This window comes from Trachinotus anak, unplaced genomic scaffold (genome assembly GCF_046630095.1).
Source record: "Trachinotus anak isolate AG129_WGS33_773 ecotype Australia unplaced genomic scaffold, CSIRO_AGI_Tana_v1 ptg000005l, whole genome shotgun sequence".
Classification (NCBI taxonomy): Eukaryota; Metazoa; Chordata; class Actinopteri; order Carangiformes; family Carangidae; genus Trachinotus; species Trachinotus anak.
In genome coordinates, this window is record NW_027273856.1 from 19521276 (window position 1) to 19546335 (window position 25060).

Consider the following 25060-nt stretch of genomic DNA (forward strand, 5'->3'; position numbering starts at 1 on the left):
TGTCCCACCAGAGAGGTGTGAAGTGGCACTGCCCGTGGCAGAGGCTCCAGGCCCCAGAGTCCTGTCCGCAGAGGAACAGCGCCGCCTGGCTGAACAGGAAGAGAACACATTACGGGAGCTCAGGCTCTTTCTCAGGGACGTGACCAAGCGCCTGGCCACTGACAAACGTTTTAACATTTTCAGCAAGCCAGTTGACATTGAGGAGGTAAGGAGAAATGAACCCACACTCTTGTACCCCCGTAGTTTGGCAAAGCTGGTTTTAGGCCTGAACTGTGTGTTTTTGTGCGTCAGGTGTCGGACTACCTTGAAGTGATTCGGCAGCCCATGGACCTGTCCACTGTCATGACCAAAATTGACACCCACAAGTACCTGACAGTGAAAGACTTCCTGGTGGATATTGACCTCATTTGCAGTAATGCTTTAGAATACAATCCTGACAAGGATCCTGGAGGTGAGGAGGAAAATACACGGACATGGTCACAAATGCAACATAGACATGAAATGCATGTGTGCAGAATTCACATGCTTGCTCAGCATATAGTGCCTCCATGTACACAGACATGTATAGTTCTTTTTGTGCTAAGCTAAGTACATTACAGTGCTTTCTCTTAATTAACCCACTACCAAACTATCATGTATCTATAGACAATGCCTATGGAACTTTTATTTACAGTGACATGACTTTGATTCATAAGTCAGCATTGGACTGTAGTTTTTGTTTTGTTCCATTAGGCTGTGATTATATGAGTAAAAAGCTATTAGATTTAATACATAACGATTTATAAAGAGGGTTTCCAGGCACTAAAATTGCAGAACCTCAAGATAGTTTTCTTCAACTTGGAAATTCAAATGAAGTAGAATGCATACAACCCCCACTGAAACTAGCATTTCCACAGTGTATTTCATGCTTTGTAGCTGAGAAAGGCTGCATATGCATGAAAATTTAATTGTCTCTTTTCTTGCAATTTGAACCAACTTTTACCTCATCCTCCTTCCCATCTCTGCACCTTTCCCTAAGCCGAATATGGGCTTCATAATGACTGCTGGAGCACTCGTGCAGACAGAAAAGCAAACAAACAAAGAGGCCTGTTATTTTTTAATCGTTTACAAGTAAACTGGATTTACTTTTATTGTTTAAATGGAGTGCTTGTTTGCATGACAGGGAAAAGCCTTTGTGAATTGTGTATACACAAGAAATAACATGGAAAAATTAGGAAAAAAGTTAAGAGCATGCTGTTGCACAAGAGAAGAAGTAATTTCCACTAGAATCAAGTCCTCAATAGCAATACCAATAATGGTAATTGAAAGCAGTGTACAGTAGGCCTGCTTCGTACTATTCAGTTGATGTGACCATTTTAATTCTCGCCTTGTGTGTTTAGCTGCTTCAGTTCCCTCGCAAGGATATAGCTGCCTGATACTAATGGGAAGCAATTCTCTCCCAGCCCAAATGAATAAATCATATCTCTGTCTTTGCAGACGAGGGCCTGGGTCATTTGTTGGAATGCAGGGTCTACAAATGATACAATAAACGAGAAAAATGCAATTAGGCAGTTTAATAAAGAAGACTAACGAAGCCTCTTTGCCTGCTCACCCAATGCTTGGCCCGGGGAATATGGCCCACACCCCACACAATTATGCTGCTGGGGAAGTTCTACACCAGCTCACAAAGTGCTGGGAAAATAACCTCATTATCCCTCTGTGGTCTGGTTCTCCTTGTCCTTCACGCTGTCTTTATCATGCCGTCCTCTATGTACAATCATGTTGGCTTCTTTCTCTTTTACCTCCCCACCTTGCTAAATAATTACTTTATGTTAAAAAGGGCAAAAAAGTGTCACAAATACTTTTTTGTTGCTTGAGGGAAATGGAGATAACAACCCTTTTGACAACCCCCCAACCGCCTCTTAACACATAAGCAACAGCGTCGCATGTAAGTGGGGGGGATTAGGCAGAGTCCTTAAGGGTGCTGATGAGCTCCCGCCATTCCACCTGGCCTTTGACACTCTTCCACTGAAAGACATCTTTGCCCTTATAATGCACTTGCATGTGCACACAGAGTCACAGAAATACTCAGCAAGAAAACACACACACAAACTGCCTCCATTGCAATTAGACAGCCATCCACCAATTAGACAAAGGAAGCTGGCATATTGTGACCCCTCTGCCACTCTCTGCCTGAACTGTTCTCCGTCTGTCTGCTGTAATGAGAGACGGCCTGTTTACAGTGGCTGTGCTTTTGGCCTGCCTCTTCAGCTCACTCTTTATTTTCCCTAAATGGATGCGGCAGTGGGGAAGAAGGAGGATTTAATGATGCTGCCATACATCTAAGTGTGAAGACATGTTGTGAAGGTTTAAGGACGGTGTATGTGAGAGAATTAATATGCGTTTAAAAGATATTTCAGATTGAATGTAGTGTATACTGTATGTGCCTGCATGTGTGTGAATGCACCCACAGTTGTCTTAAATTGGTGATATCAAGACTTGTGTGTCTGAGTTCTGCCTGTTACTACTTCTCACCAAAGCCAGCTCTATCCTTTTTCAAACTGTGAGAAAATGCAACAGTCCCCTTTCTCACAGATACAGTGGAATGGGGTGGGCTTGCTATTGACTCTTTGCTTTACATACATGATGGGGTGAGGAGAACATGCAATATCACACTGCAAACCACAGTCCTGCACATGCCTTGATGGTGGGAGAAAAAGAAGTAACTGATATCTAGGGGCAAAAAACTGTTACAATGCCACGGCAGAGATACTGGTTGTAATTCTGTTTTACAAAAAACATTCACTGTCTTCTACTTTCTCAGACAAGGTGATCCGGCACCGAGCATGCAGTTTAAAGGACACAGCCCATGCTATATTTGCTGCTGAGTTGGACCCAGAGTTCGACCGCATGTGTGAAGAGATCAAGGAGGCGCGTAGGAAAAGGGGTAAGAAAATAACCTCAACAAAGAAAAATGGAAAGCATGTTTTCCAGTTACTGAAATAAGACACACTAGCTATTGTACCTGACAGTAAACTCCCATCTTTACATTATTGTACTGGTAAGGGGTGATGGCATAAAATTTGAACAAATATTCATATGGAACAATTTGCAGGTCCTAACATATCCTTAACTACCACGTAACTACTTATAAAAAGTATTTTGCGACTTTAGTTAACAAAAACATTTTAGTTTCATTTCTTTTAAGTTTAATACATTTATATGTCAGGGACCATGTAGAAAAAACAGATGTACCAGATTTAGCTATGAGCTAATTTCCACCTAATAACTGAAGTTACTTGATAAATATCCATTATTTTGTCTTCACTACCCTCTTTATCTAGGGATAGTTGTTTTCATTATATTACTGGTGGAGCAGACTAATGTAGCACACTAATAACACTGAACATAAAAACATAATTTGTTTATGTAAATAAGTAAACACTTTGGAAGAATACTCATTCACTTGAATAATGAGCCCTAGCCAGTCCATGTTAGCTGTATAGTTCTTTGCCTGCCCTCTTTCTTTCTTTTTTTTGACTTTGATAGATTATTTTAGAGAATAGAAACCTGCTTTTAGGGGGAAAAAAATCACTATGGTAGTCCAGTAGCACTTGATGGAGCAGTCAGTTTTTAGTGCAGAGTTTGTGGCGCAGAAAGGAGTCATGCCTGAGGCTCCAGTGTTCCAGACAGTACCTTCTGTGCTAGCTGTCTGCCTGGCGCTCTGCATCTGTACACTCACCAAACAGCCCCAAGCAGTGCTGAGTGGACTGAGGGTAAATCTGAATTAGGCTTATGCACATAGAAATGCACATATATACATTGCAGTTAAATAATAGGCTTAAGCTTTTAAGTATTGCAAGTTTTCAAATATTGTAGCAAAAGGCGTGTAATCATATGCAAATGTTCCTGTTGCTATACTTGCCAACACGGGAATAGGCTAAATAACACCTCTGTATATTGAACACTTCACACACGTAACAGTACTGTCACTTACAGTACATATAAAACAGTGTTAAATATGCTAGTCACAAAACCTTACAAACACCCACCTTACAAATGGATGTAGAAGGAAGACAAGACTGCATAGTGTCACTATTGGTCCACTTAATTATATAATGTACATTCAATATTTCGCCAAGGCTACAGAATCAGAAAGAAATCTAACCCCCAACATTGTTTTTTTCTTCTTTTATTAATGACCATGAAGATATGTACCTTACCAGCATGAAAAAAAAGAACCACTCCTTAGCTTAGAAACACATTTTCATTGTCTAGTACTTTCCCCATGAAATAAGCTTCATTCATCATTCAGAGATGACACTGTGTCACTTATGTCACCTTGTTTTGTTCTGCTCTATCCTGAAAAAGTCTTCAGTTCACAAATGCACTGAGGGCACTACACAAAAAGACACAATTTCTTTTTTTAAAAGCATTATCTACACCATGCACAGCACTACGCCCCTGAGGGCCTATTGACTTCTGACTTGAGCCACAGAGGCTTCACTCTTCCATGCCAAGTGGGAAACTTATCAAAGAGGAAGAAAAAAAGTCACTCTTTTCTTTTGATTTCCTCTTTTAACAACTAAAAGCACAAGATGCTAAATGAATATTGCAGGAGCAGGAGTCAACTGCCTGAGAGGAGGAATACAGCAGTGTAAATATTTCATCTTGCAGTCAAGGTCCTGCTATAAAGCTATCAATTAGCTCAGCAAGGCTTGATGTCCAGTTGCAGCAGTGTTCAAAACTCACAGTGCATCTGGGGGGATTTTCTCCCCCGTGACAAGATGAAAGGAGCTGTAATAATTTTGGCCAAAACCTTAAATATCACTTGATGTCAAAGTTGAAATGTCTCAATTTCAGGGGCTGGCATGCCCATACGCTCCACTTCTGCTTCTCATTCTTGTCACACTCAGGCTCTCAGAGTGAAACATATAGCCACTGCAAATGATATGTTTGTAGTTTTTGTATTAATATTTGTTCTGATTGACATGTGTTTGAACTGTGTTCACCACATCACTCCCTCTGGTCATCTCTGTCTGTCAGATCACATTTTTATCATTGCCTGTCAAAGCACCTTCCTAGTATTCTGGTGTTTATACACATACACACACACACACACTCTGTATCCTGCCAGCAATGTGTTTCAGAAGTGTTTTCCAATTTACACAAACGCACACACTTGCACATGCACAAACAAAGAGTTTTGTCTGTTGTTGGTAACTGATCCTCCGTGGGCACTGCAGACCTCCAGATGCCAGCTCAGCTGACGGCAGCTCCGGGTGCTCTGGCAACCAGAAAGCACCACACTGCAGGAGAGGAGCAGGCCAGGAGCAGCACTCAGGGTGAGGCCACTGACAAGCAGTGCACTACTAGTGAGTATTCAGTCTTGCACACCAAACACTTTTATAATTGCTACACAACCTGAACAGGGTGATTGATGAGATTTACAGTTTGATACCCCACACACCCTCCTTATAGGACAAGTTAAATGACAGTAGTGCTGAGTCTACTGCCGGGGCAGGGAATGAACATGCCACATGCCACAAAATGATTGTTTTGGTAGATTCCTTTTCTCACCAATTTGCCTGTGAAATGGTGAAAAATGACTAGTACTTTCTCATATTTACCAAATTATTTAAATTGGCAATAAAACTGATTCTGATTCTGATTAATTAGTAATATTTTACTATTTTATTGAAATACATGTGTAATATTTTTTGTGAACATGCACATGCTGAATGTGTCTGCATATTTTTGAGAAATCAATACATCCCCAGCTCAAACAAAAACAGATATATCAGAATCTCTCTCAGTACACTATTACCCCTCTGTCTGACACACACACACACTGAAACCTCAACTCTCTTTCTCAGCTTGTTTTTTTCTGTCTCTGATGCAGCAGCAAGCAGCTGTGTTGTATTACAACACTATACCAGATGTATGTGATGTCATACACCTGCCTACATACACACACACATACATTTCTCAGCAGTGGATAAGCAACACAGTGAGCAGCCTCATTAGCAAGACTGCTCTCTCCTAACCACTCAAAATATGACCACGCCACAGAGCAATTACATGCCCACCTGTGGCAAACGGCAGGTGCCTAAGGGTGAGGGGAGGGCCAGGCACAAGCAGGGGGCAGACTAATGAGGCTGTTACCTGAACGAATCACAAGTAAGCCGTTTTTACATGTAATCAAAAAAAAATGCCCTCTAGCTTCCACCAGGACAAAAGATGGAGAATGAGACATACTGAAAGAGGCACCTTCTAAGGTCATAATGAGATGTACATAAGACATTCAAGAGTGTGGAGGTGAGGTATGTGATATATGCTCTGACTGAAAAAACTAATCTGATTGATTTTTGTGTCTGTGTAGTTCAGCTGCCCGACACAAGGTGGTGCTTGTCTCTCATGAGAGCGTTGCTGATAGAACCCCTGCTGTGTGGGTAAACCGTCCCTTCTCCCAGGGAGACGTTCCCCTCTTGAGAGATGAGGCTACCATAAATACTGTAAGACTGAGCATCTATAAGTCTCAGGCTTACTGCTATTTATCTGTCCTGCTAGGCCAAAAGAAAAACAGCTGCATAGTGGGTAGGGAATATTTAGACTTGATTGTATAATTTGACCCCCCAAAAATCAGTCCAGGGCAAACTAATGGAGCCTCAATGGAAAACTGCAACACCAGACTTGATTCAGTAGTTTTACAAAGCTTTGCCGTTTTGTCAAGGGGTGGAGATTTATAGAATATTATACACTTTCAATCTAGTGCAATATAGTACATCGCAGTCACTAACTACAGCCTAGGTTGCTATCTGGCTCATTCAGCATTTCTGATTTACTGGCTTGTTTACTGGCTTTTATTATATCACATGATATTGTGCAGGTGTACCTAATAAACCTACATATTGCTGTTTATTATCAGTGCATCTGAATTAGGGAGCGTTGATTAATTTATTGCTCATTAAACCTAAATAATGGCAAAGTAAACAAACTAATTTGTAGCAATGTGAGACAAGTTAAAGACAAGTAAAGGAAGTAATGTATTACCTGTTTTTAAGGGACAGCCAACAGTAGACCCGTGATGCTACTTTTAGCTGCAGTCTTTATCTACAATGCTAAATGTCACAGATGCGGACCACCAATTTAGAAGCTCTTGGGAGAGTCGTTATCAGCCTTCACCAGAGGCTTAATTAATTAGGCTAACTCAGGTGATTAATTTGTGACATCGGCAGCCAGTTCTCACCTGGAACACCTCAGCAAGGCAGCTATTAGGCTAATTGATCACATAGTCAGTTATGTCTTGAGATATGACTCAACCCCACAATCAAAGCACAGTGCATTGTCTGGAGGAAATGCCAATTTGTTCATGAAAATGCACCCGCTGCAGATGGGTCATTCCAGGGTTGTTGGCTTTTCCTTCCTCCTCTGCGGAAGGTCAGGACACTTGAAGGTTCAACTTATCCAAGATCATTACCTGCAGGGTGAAGCCTATCTGGAGCTGTTTTGGTATCTGCAGTTCTATAGGGCTTTTATCTGGGCCACCTCTCCTTCTCCCTCCTTCCATCCTGCTTTTCCGTTTGCCTCAGGCTGAGAATTGCCTATGACATACAGGTATAACGGGAGAGTGGTGGCAGGGATGAAATGCACAATTTGGAACCGTGAAGAAAGTTACGGGAAAGGCTTTTTGAAGGCTAAGGATATTTTTTGAATTAGGTGTTAAAAGCAGTGGCCGTGGATATGCCTAGTTGTTGAGATGTAGATAGCTGGAGCATCTGCTCCTGCTGTCAGGACAATCAGGGGCAGGAAGACAGGAGACCTTGCTGCTGTTAATGCATAAAAAAACAGGAAGAAGGATGTGGTTTCCATTAGCCTGTGTGGATGGCTCTGTCATAGTTTCTCTGCTCCCCCTTTCTCACAGCCCTTCTTTCCACCCCCTCTCTCTCGCCTGTCACTCTCTCCCAAGAGGAGCAGAAAACGCAAGGCCCATTACCTGGGCCACAGCCCTGGGTTCATTCGTAGTGCATCACCACAAGGGTCTGGTTCATATGGAGTGCTTTCCTTTTATAAATGATTTAGTCCTTTCGGTTTTTCTCATTCACTCATGACTGTTTTTCACACACTGAATCAGCTGGGTTATTTCTGTGATAGTGAAGGCATATGCTATTAATTGCTTAACTGAAAAATCTAAGTCTGATCATTCTCATGTTTTCTTTAATTGTCAAACTCGGACTAAAGTCGTATGTTGCTTTTCCAGTTTGGCAAAAACCTTTCTCAGTATATTTTTCCTGGCATGGTTCACCAGTGTTTTTCCTCTTCCAGTTGACAAGATTGTCCTTATTCAACTGTTGAACTGTTTGCAGAAGAAAAGAATAATGATGCAGGCACTGCATAATGTGTCCTCCGCGTCACTCAATAGCATGCCCAAGGCAACAGCCACCAGGCTGCATTCATGTAGACAGAACACTGCTGTGGCTTGCCTCTCTCCTGTCTTATATCTCACATCACAATAAACAGACAGCTCCTCTCCCGCTGCCAATGTCAATCCATCACAAGACCTTGATGGGATATTTAAAGTTATAATAAACACTCCCACTTCCTTTTATCTCAGACGGAAGTAGTTACTGCCTAACAGGATGGCCTGGATTTTTTACTCAGGACAAAAGGACAACAGGCACACAGCCTGGAACATGCTGAGATGCTCTCAGTGCACAATGAAATGGGTTAATAAGAAGGCACTTTTTTTCATTTAGGAAACACAAAGCACTGTTGAAGACAATTTTGTTTATCCACTTTTCCACATCTTTGCCTTTTCTGCTTACAAGAATGTAGGATCTACGACACTTACTGAAGTGTAACCTCAACATCAATGTGTTTTGCAAGCTAGCTGTTGTCCACTCCAATGAAAATCAAGATGTTAACCTCGTTAACATGTCCATATGGTGTTTTTCATATGATAGAAGACGTATCATGAGCGAAATCATATGTCGCAAGGAGCCAATCCTGGGGATCCTTAAACCTTGTCAGCACAGAGTTTGCATTAGCACAACCACTAATGCTGTGTCAGCTACTGCCAGTCTCAAGTTAACAAACGAACAAATAGCAGAAACAAATAACAGATGCTAACTACACTTACCGTTCTGATACATCTGGACAATTACGGTGCACAAGACTCCTCATCTGAGTCTGGGTCTGATTGAGGCTCAAACATATGGCTGTATCTCTCTGATGCTTCCTCTATTGCTGATCATCTTGATGCACACTGCTCTGTCACTGGTCAACCTAGCTGTATGATATGCTTCCAGCTTAGTTTTTGGGGGGGTTTTTTGTACTCTTTATGTGGGAAAGCAATGTTATACAAATAAATTATAGCAGAGTATTTCTGCATACTTGGAAAACATGTGTTTAGGGTAACCTGAATATCTCTCACAAGTATCTGTTTTACAAACTAGTTGCAACTGCCGCCTTTATAAAGTTATCCTTGACGAGTGCTACATTTGACACATTTCAATGAACTGAGACTTAAATGACAGGTGGACGCATTGATGGCGAGTTTACGCCACTGTACCATTTGCTTTTTCAACCCAAGTGACCTGTAAAAACCCGAAAGGGTTTTGGACTTTTAGTTTTCTCCCTTTGCTACTCATCCTGCCTGTAGTTTTGTCATATTTTTCTTTTCCTTGTCAGCCAATCACTCAGTCAGAAAACTTTTCCCTTGTTTTCCTCCTTCATCTCACATTTTCTGTTATGAATTTGAAAATGGGAAAGGAAATGTGATAATCAAATTCTTTCTTGCGATTGATGCTGCCTTGTTTGCCAAATTAATTTAGACAATGAAAATCACGGCTTTGTCAAACCAGAATTTAAAATACCAGCACAGGTCTTTGCACTAATGCATTCCTATCCAATCAGATCATTCATTTTCAATATTTATTTATATCAGACATCATAAATCATCAATTATGTTACATCTACTACAAACCTGTGTGGATGGCATTCAGTAAAGATTACAGGTGATAAATGTAATTCTGTTTGATGGATGTAATATTTATTCAGCTTCCTAAAGGCTAAAATTAGAACATACTAGTGGGCACCAGGATAAAATAAAGCCTCTTGCCTGAAACTGAGATTGTGATGTTTATTATTAGTTATTAGAGCTGGACACTGAATTTCCCCAAGCTACTTCTTGGCTACCAGGCAAAAACAATCTTGAGTTGCACACTCTGACACCCCATGGCGCTCAGTAATAAAATCCAGGCAAAGCATGCAAAGCCCTGAGTGAATAAGCACTGAGCGTGAGCTGCCATTTTGTGGGCACAGATGCCTCATGGATTGTGGCACCGAGCGTGAAATGAATGTAAAATCATCCATGATGCCGCTTGCCTTCATTTATTGTTTTAGGGTGCAGATGAGCTGACATCAGTGTTAGTGTTTCTGAAGATTCATTCTGTGTCTGTGGTTTTTTTTCACTCCCAGCATATCACCATTCGGAGTTGATGCTGCATGCTAAGTGTACATAGTTGACAAGGTTGGTTGGTGTTCCTCTTTGCAGGATTTTAATGCCTTGTTTTATTACTGTGCTATGCAGATAACCATATTATTGTAAACAGCATACATTTCTCAGTGAAAAAATTGAGCCCAGAGTTACACTGGAAAGATTGAGTGTTGCTGCTCATTGCCTCTGTGCATGCCCAATGACTACAAGCTGTGCTGCCCAAGGATGCTAGAGAGGTGATGGGTGGGGGAAGAGTGTGAAAGAGTGAGAGAGGGTGGCTTTTGAATGCTAGACAGAGGATATATGGTTTTTGCCTTTTCAGAAGCTAGGCTTAGTGTTGTACAGATGATGCCTTAGGTAAGAGATAATACTGTAGATGCAGAGGTGTCCATACTGAACAGTTTTCCTTAGTAATTTATCATTTTAATGTTGTTTTTTTTCTTATGTCAAAGCTTTGTAAAGCTCAATAGCTTTCATACAGTGTCTAAATGAAATTACTGCTGATTGACTGGTTAATCAGATAACTGGACCTCGGATGACATATTCATTGTTTTGAGATAATGTTATCAAATCATATTCAGAGGCTTCAATGGGTGGTAGACAGGTTTTGATTTTCACAAAGAATTGCCTGGCCTGCCTTTCCAGTTTAAGTCAATCTCGTGCTGTGCTTTCCATGTTGGAGGTTCTCTCCCTTTATGTTTACATTTCATTTAGTCTTTTATCCAAAGCGACTTACAGAGGGGGGAGATAGGGCCGCTCAGAGAGGGATTCGAACCGGGGCCGGCTGCAGTGAGGACTATAGCCTCAACACATGGGGCGGGTGCTCTACCCACTGACCTAAACACCGCTCCATGTTCCCTTGCCCCAGCCATAGGTTTTCAGGTTGTCCGTCCATCCATCTGTCCTGTTCTTGTGCAATATCTCAGTAATGCCTCAAGGGTATTAATTCAAATTTGGTACAAAGATTCACTCGGACTCTGATGAACGAATGATTAGATTTTGGTGGTCAAAGGTCAAGGTCATGGTGACCTCATGTTCTTGTAAACAAGATATAAGGATGCCCAGAGGGTTTTTTTAAACATTCCCCTTGACACAAGAATGAACTGGTCAAGGTCACTGTGACCTCACAAAAACATCTTTGGCCATAACAAACAAGAATTCATACACTAATTATGACACAATTTAATGTAATGACAAAATGTTCTGCAAAAAACATCTCTGGCCATTATTCAACTATGTAACTCAGAAAGGGAGATGTGATGATATTCCCTGCAACTTGACTGGTTGCTGTGACACATACAACCACGTGGCAGTAATTCTAGATTTTATCTCGCTCGCCAACACTGAAGAGAAGCCCAGCACCTCAGCATTTAAACTGTACTACAGACAGAAAATTATACACAGCCTCCTGGGCTTTCACTCATTGTTTTTACCATAGTGCAGTCGATCAGTCAATTTCAGTAAACATCAGAAGCAAGTAAACGCCAGGTAGCCTAATGGGGTGTATTGCCTTTCTCTGCATGGTTCTGATAAGTTGACTGGAACAAATTGCACAAACAAAATGATGCATTAGTGCTTGATTAGTGGGAATTACTTATGGATTTGTTGGTGAGATCCAGATTATCTTTTGGAGTTAATGCACTTCTCAAACCCTGCTTGATGGAAGGTGAACTGGTATCTGTTTCCCATTAAGATCCACCTCTTTATAATGTAGCCTCCTTGGGTATTAAGTTTTGCATTTGAATCCAGTGATATTTTGAAGATACAGTTACTGGTTGTCTAATTTAAGATGTTTTATCCACCGTACTTGAGAATGTCAATGGAGACATCACATTAACCACTATTCTCTGACATTTTTGTTGTTTTTTTTGTGTATTTTGTGTACACATGGTTTGGAAATCTTCACGAGTAGTTTTGGTATTAGTCCTTCAGCTTGGTGCTTATTGGTACTGAATCTAACACCACTACATCTTCTTTCCCAGAATAATAGATAAGCTAATGTCTGCATGTTCTGTGGTGGAGATTAACTTTCCTAAACACAAACTCAGCCAACCATGCTCACATCTCTGGGGCCTCTTTAAGAGATGGCCATATTAAGCAACATGACTCACATTAGACCACCATAAGAATAGGAATGTGTGCCGACTGGGTTTTTAATTACATCAGATTACTCCTAGATTCGCACTTATCCAGGCTAATTGCCACATCTTCATTAAACCCAGAAATTAGATGCATTTTCTTTCAACACAGCTGCCCCTTTCCAGCTAGTAACGCATTATGACATATCGTAAGAGTTAAGGACAGTTGTGTAACACATCCAGACCCAGTTCATTGTTATTTATCAAGCCATCTTATCTGTGACATGTCAATGACTAATGGTCCCATGTTCATACAGCGCTAACAAGACAAATTTAAGTATGAGCTTTTAATTGGTTTATGAATCAAGTCTCCTCTGTCTTGGTGTGGCACCCTCATGCTCCTCTGAGGTCTGGGTCAGGGACAAGTGGCTGTAAGTTGTTTTCTCCTTAACAGACTTTGACTTCTCTTTCTGTTTGGATGAAGGACATACTGTACTTTTCTTAATTAGACCTCTTGTTCAGGAGTGTAAGAAAGCTATTACATTGCAGCATGTTCGTGTGATAGTGTTCTCAGGGACCTCCAGTAAACCTTTATTCTATGATGAACGCACCCCTCAACAAAATCTAAATTATGAACTTGATTTAATTCATTATAATATTTATTGCAAAGCTTTTGTATCTGATTGTGCCGCACTGAACGTGTAACTGATTTACTGTTGTACAGTCACTGTAGAATATTTATTTATGGTAAAAAAAAAATCAGAATGCTATTGTTTACATTGTGCTTTAACTTATAATTAAATTTTGGATTTGCATGTTAGGAAAGATGGTATTTGCAAATCTCTGAGCTACATTGAATCAAGTTATCTATGATATTACAATACACTTTTCCTGTCATGCAAAACTGGTTTGAAGTTATGAAAGTTTTAAAATGTAATTGTAAGATAAGTGTGGGAAAACTGGATATATGAACTTGCCTCAGAGAATCTTGCAAACGTACAACCCCTAACTTGAAAGGGAAGAATGTGTGAATACATAGAAATGTTGATACAGCAAACACTGCCACTTATCTATTCATTTTGATGTTTTAATGAGTAATAATAAATCTAAATAACTTTTATATAAACTATATTCTTCATATTTTAAGTTTGTGGCACCAGATGGAGTAGCACTCTAAATCTCGTTGTATTTTTTTGCTATCCAGTGACAATAAAGGCTTTCTAAGTTCTATCAGTGACATTTTAGATGGTGGTTGGGCAGTGCAATCAACTTATCACACCAACCTAGCTTATTTGAAGTATAATGTTTTATTTATGTCTTTTTTAAATTGAGAATAAATGTAAATTGTGTAAATGTAAAGATTAAATTTAGCTGCAGTCAAACATTATCAGCTTCACTAAGGTAGTTGTTATTAGAGAACAATGCTAAAGCAGGATCAATGAAAAAAAAAATACAAAAAACAACTTCAACAGCTTCCCATGTGGATACAGGAGTAGTGATTGGGTATGAATGCACAGGGAGCACCAGCAGCACAAATAGCGGTGATGACAAAGCAACTCTAAGCAACTCTAAGTTTGACACCTTAAATAGACCATTCAGTTGGTAATGGCAGTTGCAAGAAGTTAGCTGACAGATTAGCAGATCTAGAGCACAGTACCACTTGAATTGGATGCCTGAACTAGCATATTCGCTTTATTTCAGCTCAACAACTCACATGCTCAATAAAATCATTTTTATTGAGAATAAATGTTAATCCAGGTTTTATTTTGGTGTCAGACTGTCTCTGTTTACAGGCAGAATTGTTAAATGAGTCAAAGCAAGAGCTGGGAGCAATCAATACTAACCCTCAAACACCAGCTACACCACAGGGCAGTTTATGTTAAGATAAGCTTTAGTCTAGACACTGTCTGGAATAACTGCCAGTAGTAAGTGGAGACACTACCATACAGCTACACTTATATCCCATTTTTCTCTCAAGGAGATGCAAAACAATGTAAGCAGTTACATTTTATTTTTTACCACATAACAAAGAATATATAATGTTCTGAACCAACACTCTGTAAGGGTAAACTGTATTTCTGCAGATGCTCAACACTGTTAAGGCAGCAATATACTCAGTCAGAGCTGCTGGTTGGAAGGTCAACTAGCTTCAGAAACCTTGTCCCCCTTCACCTCTCTGATGTAGTATTGAGTGGGCTGTGTACATCTCTGGTCAGCTGTGCAGACGTGAACAGGAAGCCCGATTTGAACATCTCTCTAGTGCTCTTTTTTTTTTTTTCATTTGTTACACAGCCACTTGTGGCACTTTCTGTGTGCATGGAAGAGAGCAACACTATCAAATGCCTTCCAGGAGAGACTGTCTAAAAATGTGTGCCTTTATCTCCATATTTAAACTATATCACATCTCCCTCTTCTCTGTAACGGCTGGCTTTTCACACTACGTTTGACTGTGGCCTTTTGGATTAGCTATAAATATGTTTGAATTCTGACATAGATGACAACATGTTGTAGAAAACAGTTCTTTTTTTAGCATAAAGTAGTCCTTATTCTGAATGATACAGTGAATTTTGACACTGATTCAGGATCCAACATGGGCCCTCCTTTTCAGTTCTTATTTGTGAGCACATCAATCAGTCTCTCGTATGTGGCAGTGACCAGCAATCATAACACAGCATTATCCCTGGATGCTGTTCATCACAGCAGGAGACCATTGTCTCAGCACTTAAATTTCACTTTTGAAAACTTGGTTAACAAATGCAGTAGCAGCAAATATCCTGAAAAACGTAAATAGATTAGTGGTTAGGAGACTGTCCAGAGGATAAAGCTTAATGATGTAAGGAAGCAAACTTTGTTTTAGCATTACCTCTGAAGAGCAGATGATCATCAGGAAATTTGGAGCATGGAAGACATGGAGCTAAATTTTTAGTTTGAGCAAATAATTACTCACTGTTCTTTTTAGTAATTTGCTGTGACATTATGACATCATGCATGTGACTGAAAGTGACCCAGTTTTAATTTAATTTGCCACAATATAATAAGTCAATGAATCCTGAAAGCAAAAAACCAATTCAGTAAGGTGTCTATGTAGAGCAAAGAATCCCTGTGTAAACAGTGTTTAATTTAATATCCCTTTCTGCCGAGTCCTATTATTATGCAGCTGTGACGACCTGAATCCCTCAGCAGGCTCACGGGGTATCTAATTGGTATCTAATCTAATCAATTTAGCAAGTGTATGACTTCTGACAAAGTACAATGGCTATCCTTCACAGTGAATGTGATATGCCTGCAGATCATGGCTTTTGTCGTTCAGAGAGTGTATAGCCTGGCGTTGCCAGACCATTTCACATTTGTGAGAGTGAATAAACATGAGCTTGATGATTGGTCTGGTTTCAAGGCTACAGAGTGTAAGCAAGCATGGCAGTAACATTATATACAGGAGTAATCTAACTAATATGATCCCATATTGGACCTCTATTTTTTTCCTATTCACACATTCAGCTCTTAGTGCTATTGGCAATAAACCTACATTTCCCAAAATGTGATTGAGGTAGCACCTTTTGGCAGACTGTTCTTTTTATATGGAAACAAAACTGGAGCTGTTACTGCATTACAGGATCTAATTATGGTTGCTCATTGAGGCAGATAAAATTAAATGAAATATAATTTCTACCCAAAAGAAGGATGGAGAGAGTGTACAATATGGTGAATTTATCCAGCTTGAGCACAGACCGATCTCAAGAAAGATCTTATAGTGAAATCCCCATTTGTTCACAATATTTAACTCTAGTGTTTAATTGTACAGTAAACATTGTGCCTTCCACAGAAGGCTCTTGCTGGGTGAGCTATCACCCAGAATATACTTACCCATATTCTGTCTTCCACAAGTGGTATGGTAGCTCACATAAGTCAAACAGTGCACAACTGTACACCTCCTCACTTCTGCCTTGCAACATGTCTCTATGTCTCCGGTTTTTTTCTGTGGGTGACAGACCTTTCCCCCCAGAAGGCTTTCATACCCTGTTTTGTATGTACTGTACATGTGTGCATAGGCTGACATCTTCAGCAGTACTTGGAGCTGCTGGTGCATTAGGGCATATCTGTCTTTTGAGAAGAAGGCACCACAGGCACCATCATCCCACCGGCCATTTACTGAGCAGCAGAGAGGAGAAGGACAGAAAAAGAGACAGATGCTCAGACTGAATGTCTTCAGTTGGTCCTCCATTGAGTGCCACCTCAGAGTAGCCTTGCGGCTCTGTGAAATGGCTATTGTGACATATATTCCAAATTCTGACTTAAAAACTAAACTATTGTTTCTATATTTTTTTATATGATAACTTATTCGTTTGAAAAAGACGTATTATGCTGGATTCATTAAACCATCCATCCATTAAAGTTAAAAGATTATTGAATTTAGAATGTACACACTGCTGCATATATGCTATGTGAAAGCATGTATTGGAAGAGATCGAGTTAGATGTCATTGGCCACTGATGACCCGACAGATATCATCATTTGTTGTTGCATCTCCAACTACAGTAACTGCACCATTTTAGTTTTTCACCTCACACCAGCATACATACTGATATAATAAGGACGTGTGAATTTAAATCTTTCACAGCAAGCATTCACCAAGCACTTTATCAGGAACAGATGTATTGTACTGTAGTGTAACATATAAAATCCTGCAGTTACAGGTCAGGAACTTCAGTTAGATCTTTAGTGCCTGACTGGCTGGTTTCAGTATTTCTGAAACTGCTGATCTCCTGGGATTTTCACACACAACAGTCTGTAGAATTTAAACCAAATAGTGCGAAAAATAAGAAACATCCAGTAAGCGGCAGTTCTGCAGATGGAAAAGCTTTGTTGATGAGAGAAGTCAGACGAGAATAGCCAGACTGGTTGGAGCTGACAGAAAGGCCACAGTAACTCAGATAACCACTGTTTACAACTGGGGTGAGCAGAAAAGCATCTCAGAAAGCACAACACGTTGAACCCTGACGTATATAGGCAACTACAGCAGGAGGACACAACGGGTTCTACTCCTGTCAGACAAGAACAGAAATCTGAGGCTGCAGTGGGAACAGGCTCACTAGCACTGGACAGTTGAAGGCTCGACAAACGTAGCCTGGTCTGATGAATCTGGATTTCTGCTGAGGCACACAGATGGTAGGTTCAGAATTTGGCATCGGCAGCATGAAGCCATGCACCCAACATGCTTTGTGTCAAAAGTCCAGGCTGGTGGTGGTGGTGTAATGGTGTAGAGAGTCTTCTCTTGGCACACTTAGTACCAATCAGTCATGGTCTGAATACCACAGCCTATCTGAGTAATGTTGCTCACAATATGAATCCCATCATGGCCACCATCTTCTGATGGATACTTGCAGCATAATAATGCTCCAGGTCATGAAACAAAAGTTGCCTCAAACAGGTTTCATGAACATGACAACGAGTTCATTGTCTTGAGTCACCAGATCTGAATCTGGATCACCATGTTGTAGAACAGGAGGTTGGCAGCGTGGATGTGCAGCTGACAAATCTGCAGAAATGATCTGATCATGTCAACATGGAGCGGAATGTCAAGGGAATGTTTCAAACATCTTGAAGAATCCATGCTATGAAGAATAGAGGCAAACGAGGCCCTACCTAGTAAAAGTATGGTGTTCCTTATCAGGTGCTTGATTATTGTAAAAGCAAGCAGGGTGCTATGGCTGTGTAGGCCTTTATGTGATACAAAGGGAGTGAATAATGAAAATAGGAAGGGCGACACAGCAATTGCGGGAAGTGACTGATCTCCTTCATTTCAGGAAGCAAGGATGGGATCATTTATTGATCTGGACATTTCATTAAGTGTCAGCGCAAAGTGTCACATCAGGTGACAAACAGCTGTCTTCCTTTCATGACCCAGAGACCCTGAGGCCCTGCTTCACCATGGCAGTGTCTCTGGTTCACTTTTGTTTGAGCTCTCTTTGGGAGCTACAGAGAGCACCAAGAGACAACAGTGTTTCCCATGTGGTCTCTTGTTATTCTTTTCACCCCTTTACTTTTCGTACACTCTTACTCCATAGTTCAGACTCCTAAAGCAAATGTGGTACATACTGTTGCCTGGGTTTATCTTTCAGTGTGGAGTGATATTGAGAAGAAAAACAAATTAAGCAAACAAACACAGATCTGTATGTCTTTATCTTTATAGTATTAGAGCTGCAGCAATTAGTTGATCAATAAATTAGTAGATTGACAGCAAATTTATTGGCAGATATTTTCAGTATTGTTTTAGGTTTTTGTCATGTTTTAAATTAAAAATATTTTAGGTTCCCAAATGTGTTGCTGCTTGTCTTGGTTATAGTAATTTTATTATTTTGGGGTTTTAGGAAATTGTGATAGATATTTACACCATTGTCTGATGTTTTATAAACCAAACAAATAATGGAACCAATTAATCAATAATGAAAATAATCAAGCTGCAGCCCCAGATAAATGTCAGTGGTGGAAAACTGTAGATGAATTGCTAAATTAATCCTAGAGATATACTGAGATCAAGTGAATGAAAGCAGCATACTATTTAGCTTGGCTTGATGCCAGCCTGGTATATAGCCTTCACTTTACCTTCACCGAGGCTTAGAATTTTTATAGGTTTTCAAAGTTTACTTATACATTTCATAAGTAGAGGGTCTGAGATGTTGCTTTGTCAATAGACATCAAAAGACACTATGTAAAAAAATATTATATACATTCGCATCATTTATATGAACCTTTAGAGAGGTGCCTCTCTTGACTAGTTTTTTTCAAACATTATTAACATTATTCTGTTTTATGTGCATATTCCTAAAGACAAAATTTAAATTACTCACTTAGTTAAAGTTATCAGAAGCCGTTGAATTAGAATTTGTTCAGCAGTCATGGCTGGGGATATACAGCCTTTGTGTTGTGTTAATTACAGCACAGAGAATAATTCAGATAGAGAGAGAATGGCTGAAATCCCCAGGGAGGGATACAGTTGGGAAAATATAGTTTTCATAAATATGCTCATGTTGCTTATGCTTAGAGCAGCACAGCACAAAGCAGTGTCACAATTTGGACTCTTTGAGGTGAGTGCATGTGTGCACATTGAGCCTTGTTCACAAACTGTCTCTTTTTTTAAATGAAAACAGGTGCAGACCCTTTTGTTTTTGTTGAATCAGTGTATTTAATGATAAATGCCACTGGATGTCTGTTTTATGATGCTGGTCAGCATATACAGACACATAGATATTGATGGCTTTGATATTCTAAAACCAAAGGTTTGACCCCAAAATGAATTTACAAAAGTCCTTAAGTAACACCAACTTTTAACTTTTCTGTTTTGAAGATACTAAATTTAGTATTTTTCAGTCTGAAGTGCAGTCTCTTCTATCTTATCTATCTGCCTGTTAGCTATGAAAAGTGAAGGTATGATTAGTATTCTGTTTTGTCAATTCAATCATAATGAACTGTTGAACAGTTTATCTTGACCTGACAAAACATTTTATTGTGAACAAATCATACCATTTTCTTTGTTTTCTTTATTGTTAGCATTATCACAGTTATGTAAACACAAGTGCGTGACCGTCCTATAATGCCACAAACTGTAAATGCAGTATGCCTTTAAATACACATTTATCAGAGAGTTACAAGTGAAAGAACTATTAGAACATGTTTAGAAGTATGCTTTTATGTATAATTAGAAAGTTGAGCAAGAAATAACTGTATTGCTTTAGTTGTTTATAAACACTATATTGGATTTTTTTTACAGTATGTGTGTAAAACTTTGTAAAGGTGTATGCCTCTTGTTAATGTGCATTGTGTTGATTGTGTCACAGCTCCCAACTCCAAGCTCCTCCCCGTCAGTCGCATGTGATGAGAACAAGACCGATCAATATTTCATTAATGTTACAAGATTGAGGCGCCAACTCTAGTCGATTCCAATGAACCAGGATGACAAAAAGTAGAGTTGGATGCTGGATTGTGTCTTTCACTCTGCTTACAGTAGCTCCATTCTCACTTACATACTGTTATGTTTACAGTAACACGCCTAAAGTTTGTTGGTTATTGTAACTTCGGGGGCAAAAGATAAGCAATTGAGTGTTATCAACTCCAGTTAAAAGAGTGGACAAAATTACAACACTTCAACAATATACTGCAATCCAAAACAATAGCAGTGTTACAAAATACAGAAAAATAAACACAAATTGCATACGTGGTTCACAATTGACATGTTCGACATTTAGAAAAATCTAAAGACTGTTAGAGCACGACTGCTTGCTGTACACACATAAGGAGCATTGAAAATGCATCACAATATAGTATTCATGCTTTACAGAATTAGTCAAACAGACAATTGATTCAAATATGAATATCTTAAAAAACTGTAAATTACAGAATAGTCTGCTACTACAGATTAGACAAACTCACATTCATATATTACCAGAATGAGGCTCTTATATCTCACATGATGTCCCGTACCCCATTTTTTCCTCCTCAAATTTGTAAGTCTATTTGGACTCTTGTTCTAAGTCTTTCTTCATTTCTGCCTTGAGTCTAATCTAAGAGCTAAAGTCCTCATTCAGGGACTGGTTTGAATCTCAAATCAGCTGTATACTGCTGTGACTAATACAGACACAAATACCATGTGGTTATTCAATTACACACGTGAATACACACATACGATTCCATTGTCTATTCAAATATTTTCTCTGGCACTTGTTTTCCTTTAGTCCAAAATTCTTACATTTTGTTTGCCTGCAAGAGTGAACCCCAGTGTTGGCCCAGTGTCCTAAATGTGAATTCAGAAAGCAGAATTAGAGAGCAAGCATTCTCTGGAGGCAAAGGAAATGGTCATTGCCATGGAAACACATACTCCTCGCCTCTACACACACACACACACACACACACACACACACACACACACACACACACACACACACACACACACACACACACACACACACACTTAAATGGTACACACACGCGCAGCAGTAATGAAGTAAGTAGGTTAGTAGACAACAAAGCATCTGTACAGATTAGGAGAGGACTATGTCTGTGAATGTTGACTGTCAGTCTGCTGACTCTCCAGACCAGTGCCACTGAAAAACATTCATACCTGTACATAAATGAACCACATTTTAAGCTGGAACTTGCAGGTGAAACATAGGCTCTCACAAAAAAAAAAAAATCTAAAATCAATACCATGTGGTATAGACTTGCAAAATGATCATGATATCAATTTGTTGAGAAAGAAATGTTCTCAGTTTGTAAAACTCCTGAATATCTCATATCTAATGACCCAATGACACTGATCTACCAAAGTGGATTTTTTGTTTTCAAGTTATTGAAGATCAATGAGATCATTAAGATGGCCACTGTTATCATGCATATGGTCTGTTTTTAGAGTTTCATTTTACACTTAATGTATTTGTCTGGTGTTGATATGCAGAGAATAACTCACCAATTGATTGCATTTAATTATTGTTTGTGTCAACATATTAGTTTTCACACACAACAATCTGGAAAATTTGATCACATCATACAGGATGGGACAGTAAAACGTTAGGCTTTATTACTTCCTCTTTATAATTTGTTTCTAGATTAGGTCCAAGAGTTCTCAGTATCCTGCTGTAGCACTGTTGCCTTAGCCAAATGCTCATTTTATAATGACTCAGCTGAGGAAATGGACGACTGAGCTGGACAGTGTGTTTGCCAATAGAAATGTGAGTGGATCACAATGAGATGATTGCTTTTCAGTTAAGTGTTGAGTAATTCTGTGTGGTCTGGTAGGGGTATGGGGAAGTTTCATTGGGGGGTAAGAAGTTGATATGCAATGTGCTCTACAAGTGAGCTATGCTCTGGTATGCTCTGGGCCTGTACCTTAAAGGGAAACATACTGGTATCCCATCAATAATTTCCAAAATTCCCCCTTGTAAGAAGTCACTGGTCCTTAACAAGACATGTTCCACCACATAACCCCCTGTAAAACAACAATGTGTTGTTCTTCATGCTGAGACAGGTAAACTGTAAGATGTCGCAACATATTTAGTGTACAGACATAAGAGTGGTGTCACTCTTTTTGTCTATGTTTTGGCAAGAAAGTGAGTAAGTGTATTAACCCAAAAGCCTAACTCTCCCCTTTAAAGAGATAACGTTCCTCCCATGTAAAACTTCAAGGTTAATCAGTCCAATATGTTTTTCTTTTACCATAATTTCTGCAAAGAACTGTGTCAGGTTGGATTGATTGCTTAGATTTGTTTAACCAGCTTTGGGGTCTACAGTAAGAGATCGTATTGATGATAATGTGGCATTGAGCCCACAGAGCTATCATATCAAACTAACTGAGATGAATCCACTTGCCTTTATTTGCTTGTGTGTCTTGGGAAGATATAAAAGTAAGAAATAATCTATGCCATATTCCATAATGCTATGGGCATGGGGTGCTTCAAAGTTTCATTGGATGGCTCTACTATAAACTATAAATAGAAATGTATCTGGATTATACTGACAAGTGGATCTGTCTGACCTTGTATACCTGTAGAAGGACTCAGTATAGAAGCTATCTATGACTCTATAACTCTACAGGTTCTACAGAGCTTACTTTCCTTACTTTGTCCTCTCTTCAGCACTTGGTATGACTGGCTTTTGATGAGATGTGACCTGATGACTCATTACTAGGAATTATCAAATAAAGAAATCTGTGAATTGGAGCCACTGATTCACAATTTCACCCAAAGGCATTACCAGGATGTTTCCGAATTGTCCATCAGTGTCAGTGGACTGATTTATTTATTTAATACTTGCTCGTACGGCATTTTGGATACTTCATCTCCTGGGGCTCTTGCTCTCAAAAGCCGTATTTGTCTGTGCACATATACTGTTCTGATGTACGTGCGATAGCGGCTTGAAATATTTCTGCCACCACATGAATCTTGTATGGGTTAGACACTTTTAATTATTACAAAGTGCTCTGGTTCTATTTTCCCTTCCTTCTTCCCTCCCCCATCAGCATATCTCCCCTCTGTGGTTGGCTGTTCATGCTCTAACAACTTCCATGCATAATTTAATAGCTGACTATGACGAGTCATTTGCTGCCATTCTGTCTAAACTTTTCATCCCTCAGGAGTATGCTTCATAGCTCTGATGGTGATAGCTGACCCTAGCGAGACAGCTTTCATGAAATTGTGGATTGTTTGTTTTGGTTTGTTTGTGTAAAAAAAAAAACAAAAACAAAAACTGTGGAAAGTATGTATCCTGAGAAGGTTAAAAGGCATCTGTAGGGTCAGCTTAAAGGTAGCTGCTACGCTACTTTTTTATTGTCTACTTTTCAGAATAATGCTAAAGTTTGCCTTTACTTTGCTGTGTTTGATACATCATAATATATTAAAAAAGCATAACTGTATAACTCGGAGCAAAAAGTAATATTTTCTGTGCTGAACTTGACAAGAACCAAGCTATGACTAATCGCTGGACTTTGCGACGTGGCATTTCTAAATTAAATCTAAATTCTGAAGGTTAAATAAATAAATGGTCAAAACTGAGCATTCTGACTAGATGACAAAAGGTTCAGACACATGCACGCACGCACACACATGCACACACAAAGAAACATTATTGATAGGATGCCTTCAGTTATATCCAAGACGCCTGGCAGATTTTCGTCCTCTCTGTTCTTGCTTTCTCCGTCTCTGGTCTCTCCCTCAGCACAGCAGCTATCCCATGTGCCAGTCATGCCTGAAGATGAATGAGGCTGTCTGCCTGATCCATAGCTTACCCTACGGCTGTCTCCTCCTTCCAGATCAGATCAGGAGCAACCAAAAACCAAAGCTGTATCCCACCTTAAAACTAACTCTGCCAACACCCCCTGCACCCACTTGAGAGAGGCTCTGTTACAAACCATGGGCTTGATGGCCAGTGGTGGGGAGGCCTTGGCAGGGGGATGTGTCTCATTGTCTCTTTAAACCTCCAGCTCTGGTTGGTGCCTCTACAGGGAATACTGCCCAGTTCCTCTCCTACCTTTAAGTGTCTTAAATACCAGACGGTGAAGATATTTGTGCAATATTTGTGGGGGAACGGTAATCCTTTCCTGTGATGTGCTGTCATTGTCTTGTACATACAGAATGCTAGTAGCTCTCTTTATGTAAAGGATCCATCAGTCCCCAAGCCTGACGACATACATAGCCTGAGCAATACTTGGACACTTGGATTATTATAGAATGTGAGTGCAGTGAAAATTTCAAGGCAGCACTTCAGCACATGCCAGTGTGAGTTTAAATATCCAGGGAAAGAGGGAGAGTTTAATTCTTAGTGACAGGAGAAACATAATGAGAGTTAAGAGCAGCAACAGAGGAGGTCCAGACAAAATTATGGTACTGGAGGACATACTCCTTTGAAATGTCCTTGAAAGTGTGTGTGATAAGATATAGTACATACCCAGCCACTTCATGAACGCATGTAAATTACTGTCTTTTTTTGAACAATAATTTTACAGCATTAGCTGGTACCA

The 25060-nt window shown here is 39.7% G+C and overlaps 1 protein-coding gene across 2 annotated transcripts in view; it reads left to right on the forward strand.

Annotated features, from left to right (window-relative positions):
- Positions 1 to 25060, forward strand: part of atad2b (ATPase family AAA domain containing 2B) — a 70324-nt gene that overhangs the window by 20202 nt on the left and 25062 nt on the right. Inside the window, exons 21-24 of one of the 2 annotated variants that reach the window (XM_071478757.1) lie at positions 12 to 205; positions 292 to 451; positions 2804 to 2926; positions 5226 to 5324. In XM_071478757.1, the coding sequence (XP_071334858.1) occupies positions 12 to 205; positions 292 to 451; positions 2804 to 2926; positions 5226 to 5324 (576 nt within the window). Of the gene's footprint in view, positions 1 to 11; positions 206 to 291; positions 452 to 2803; positions 2927 to 5225; positions 5355 to 25060 lie in introns of both variants that reach the window. The other variant, XM_071478756.1, reaches the window with a different exon arrangement.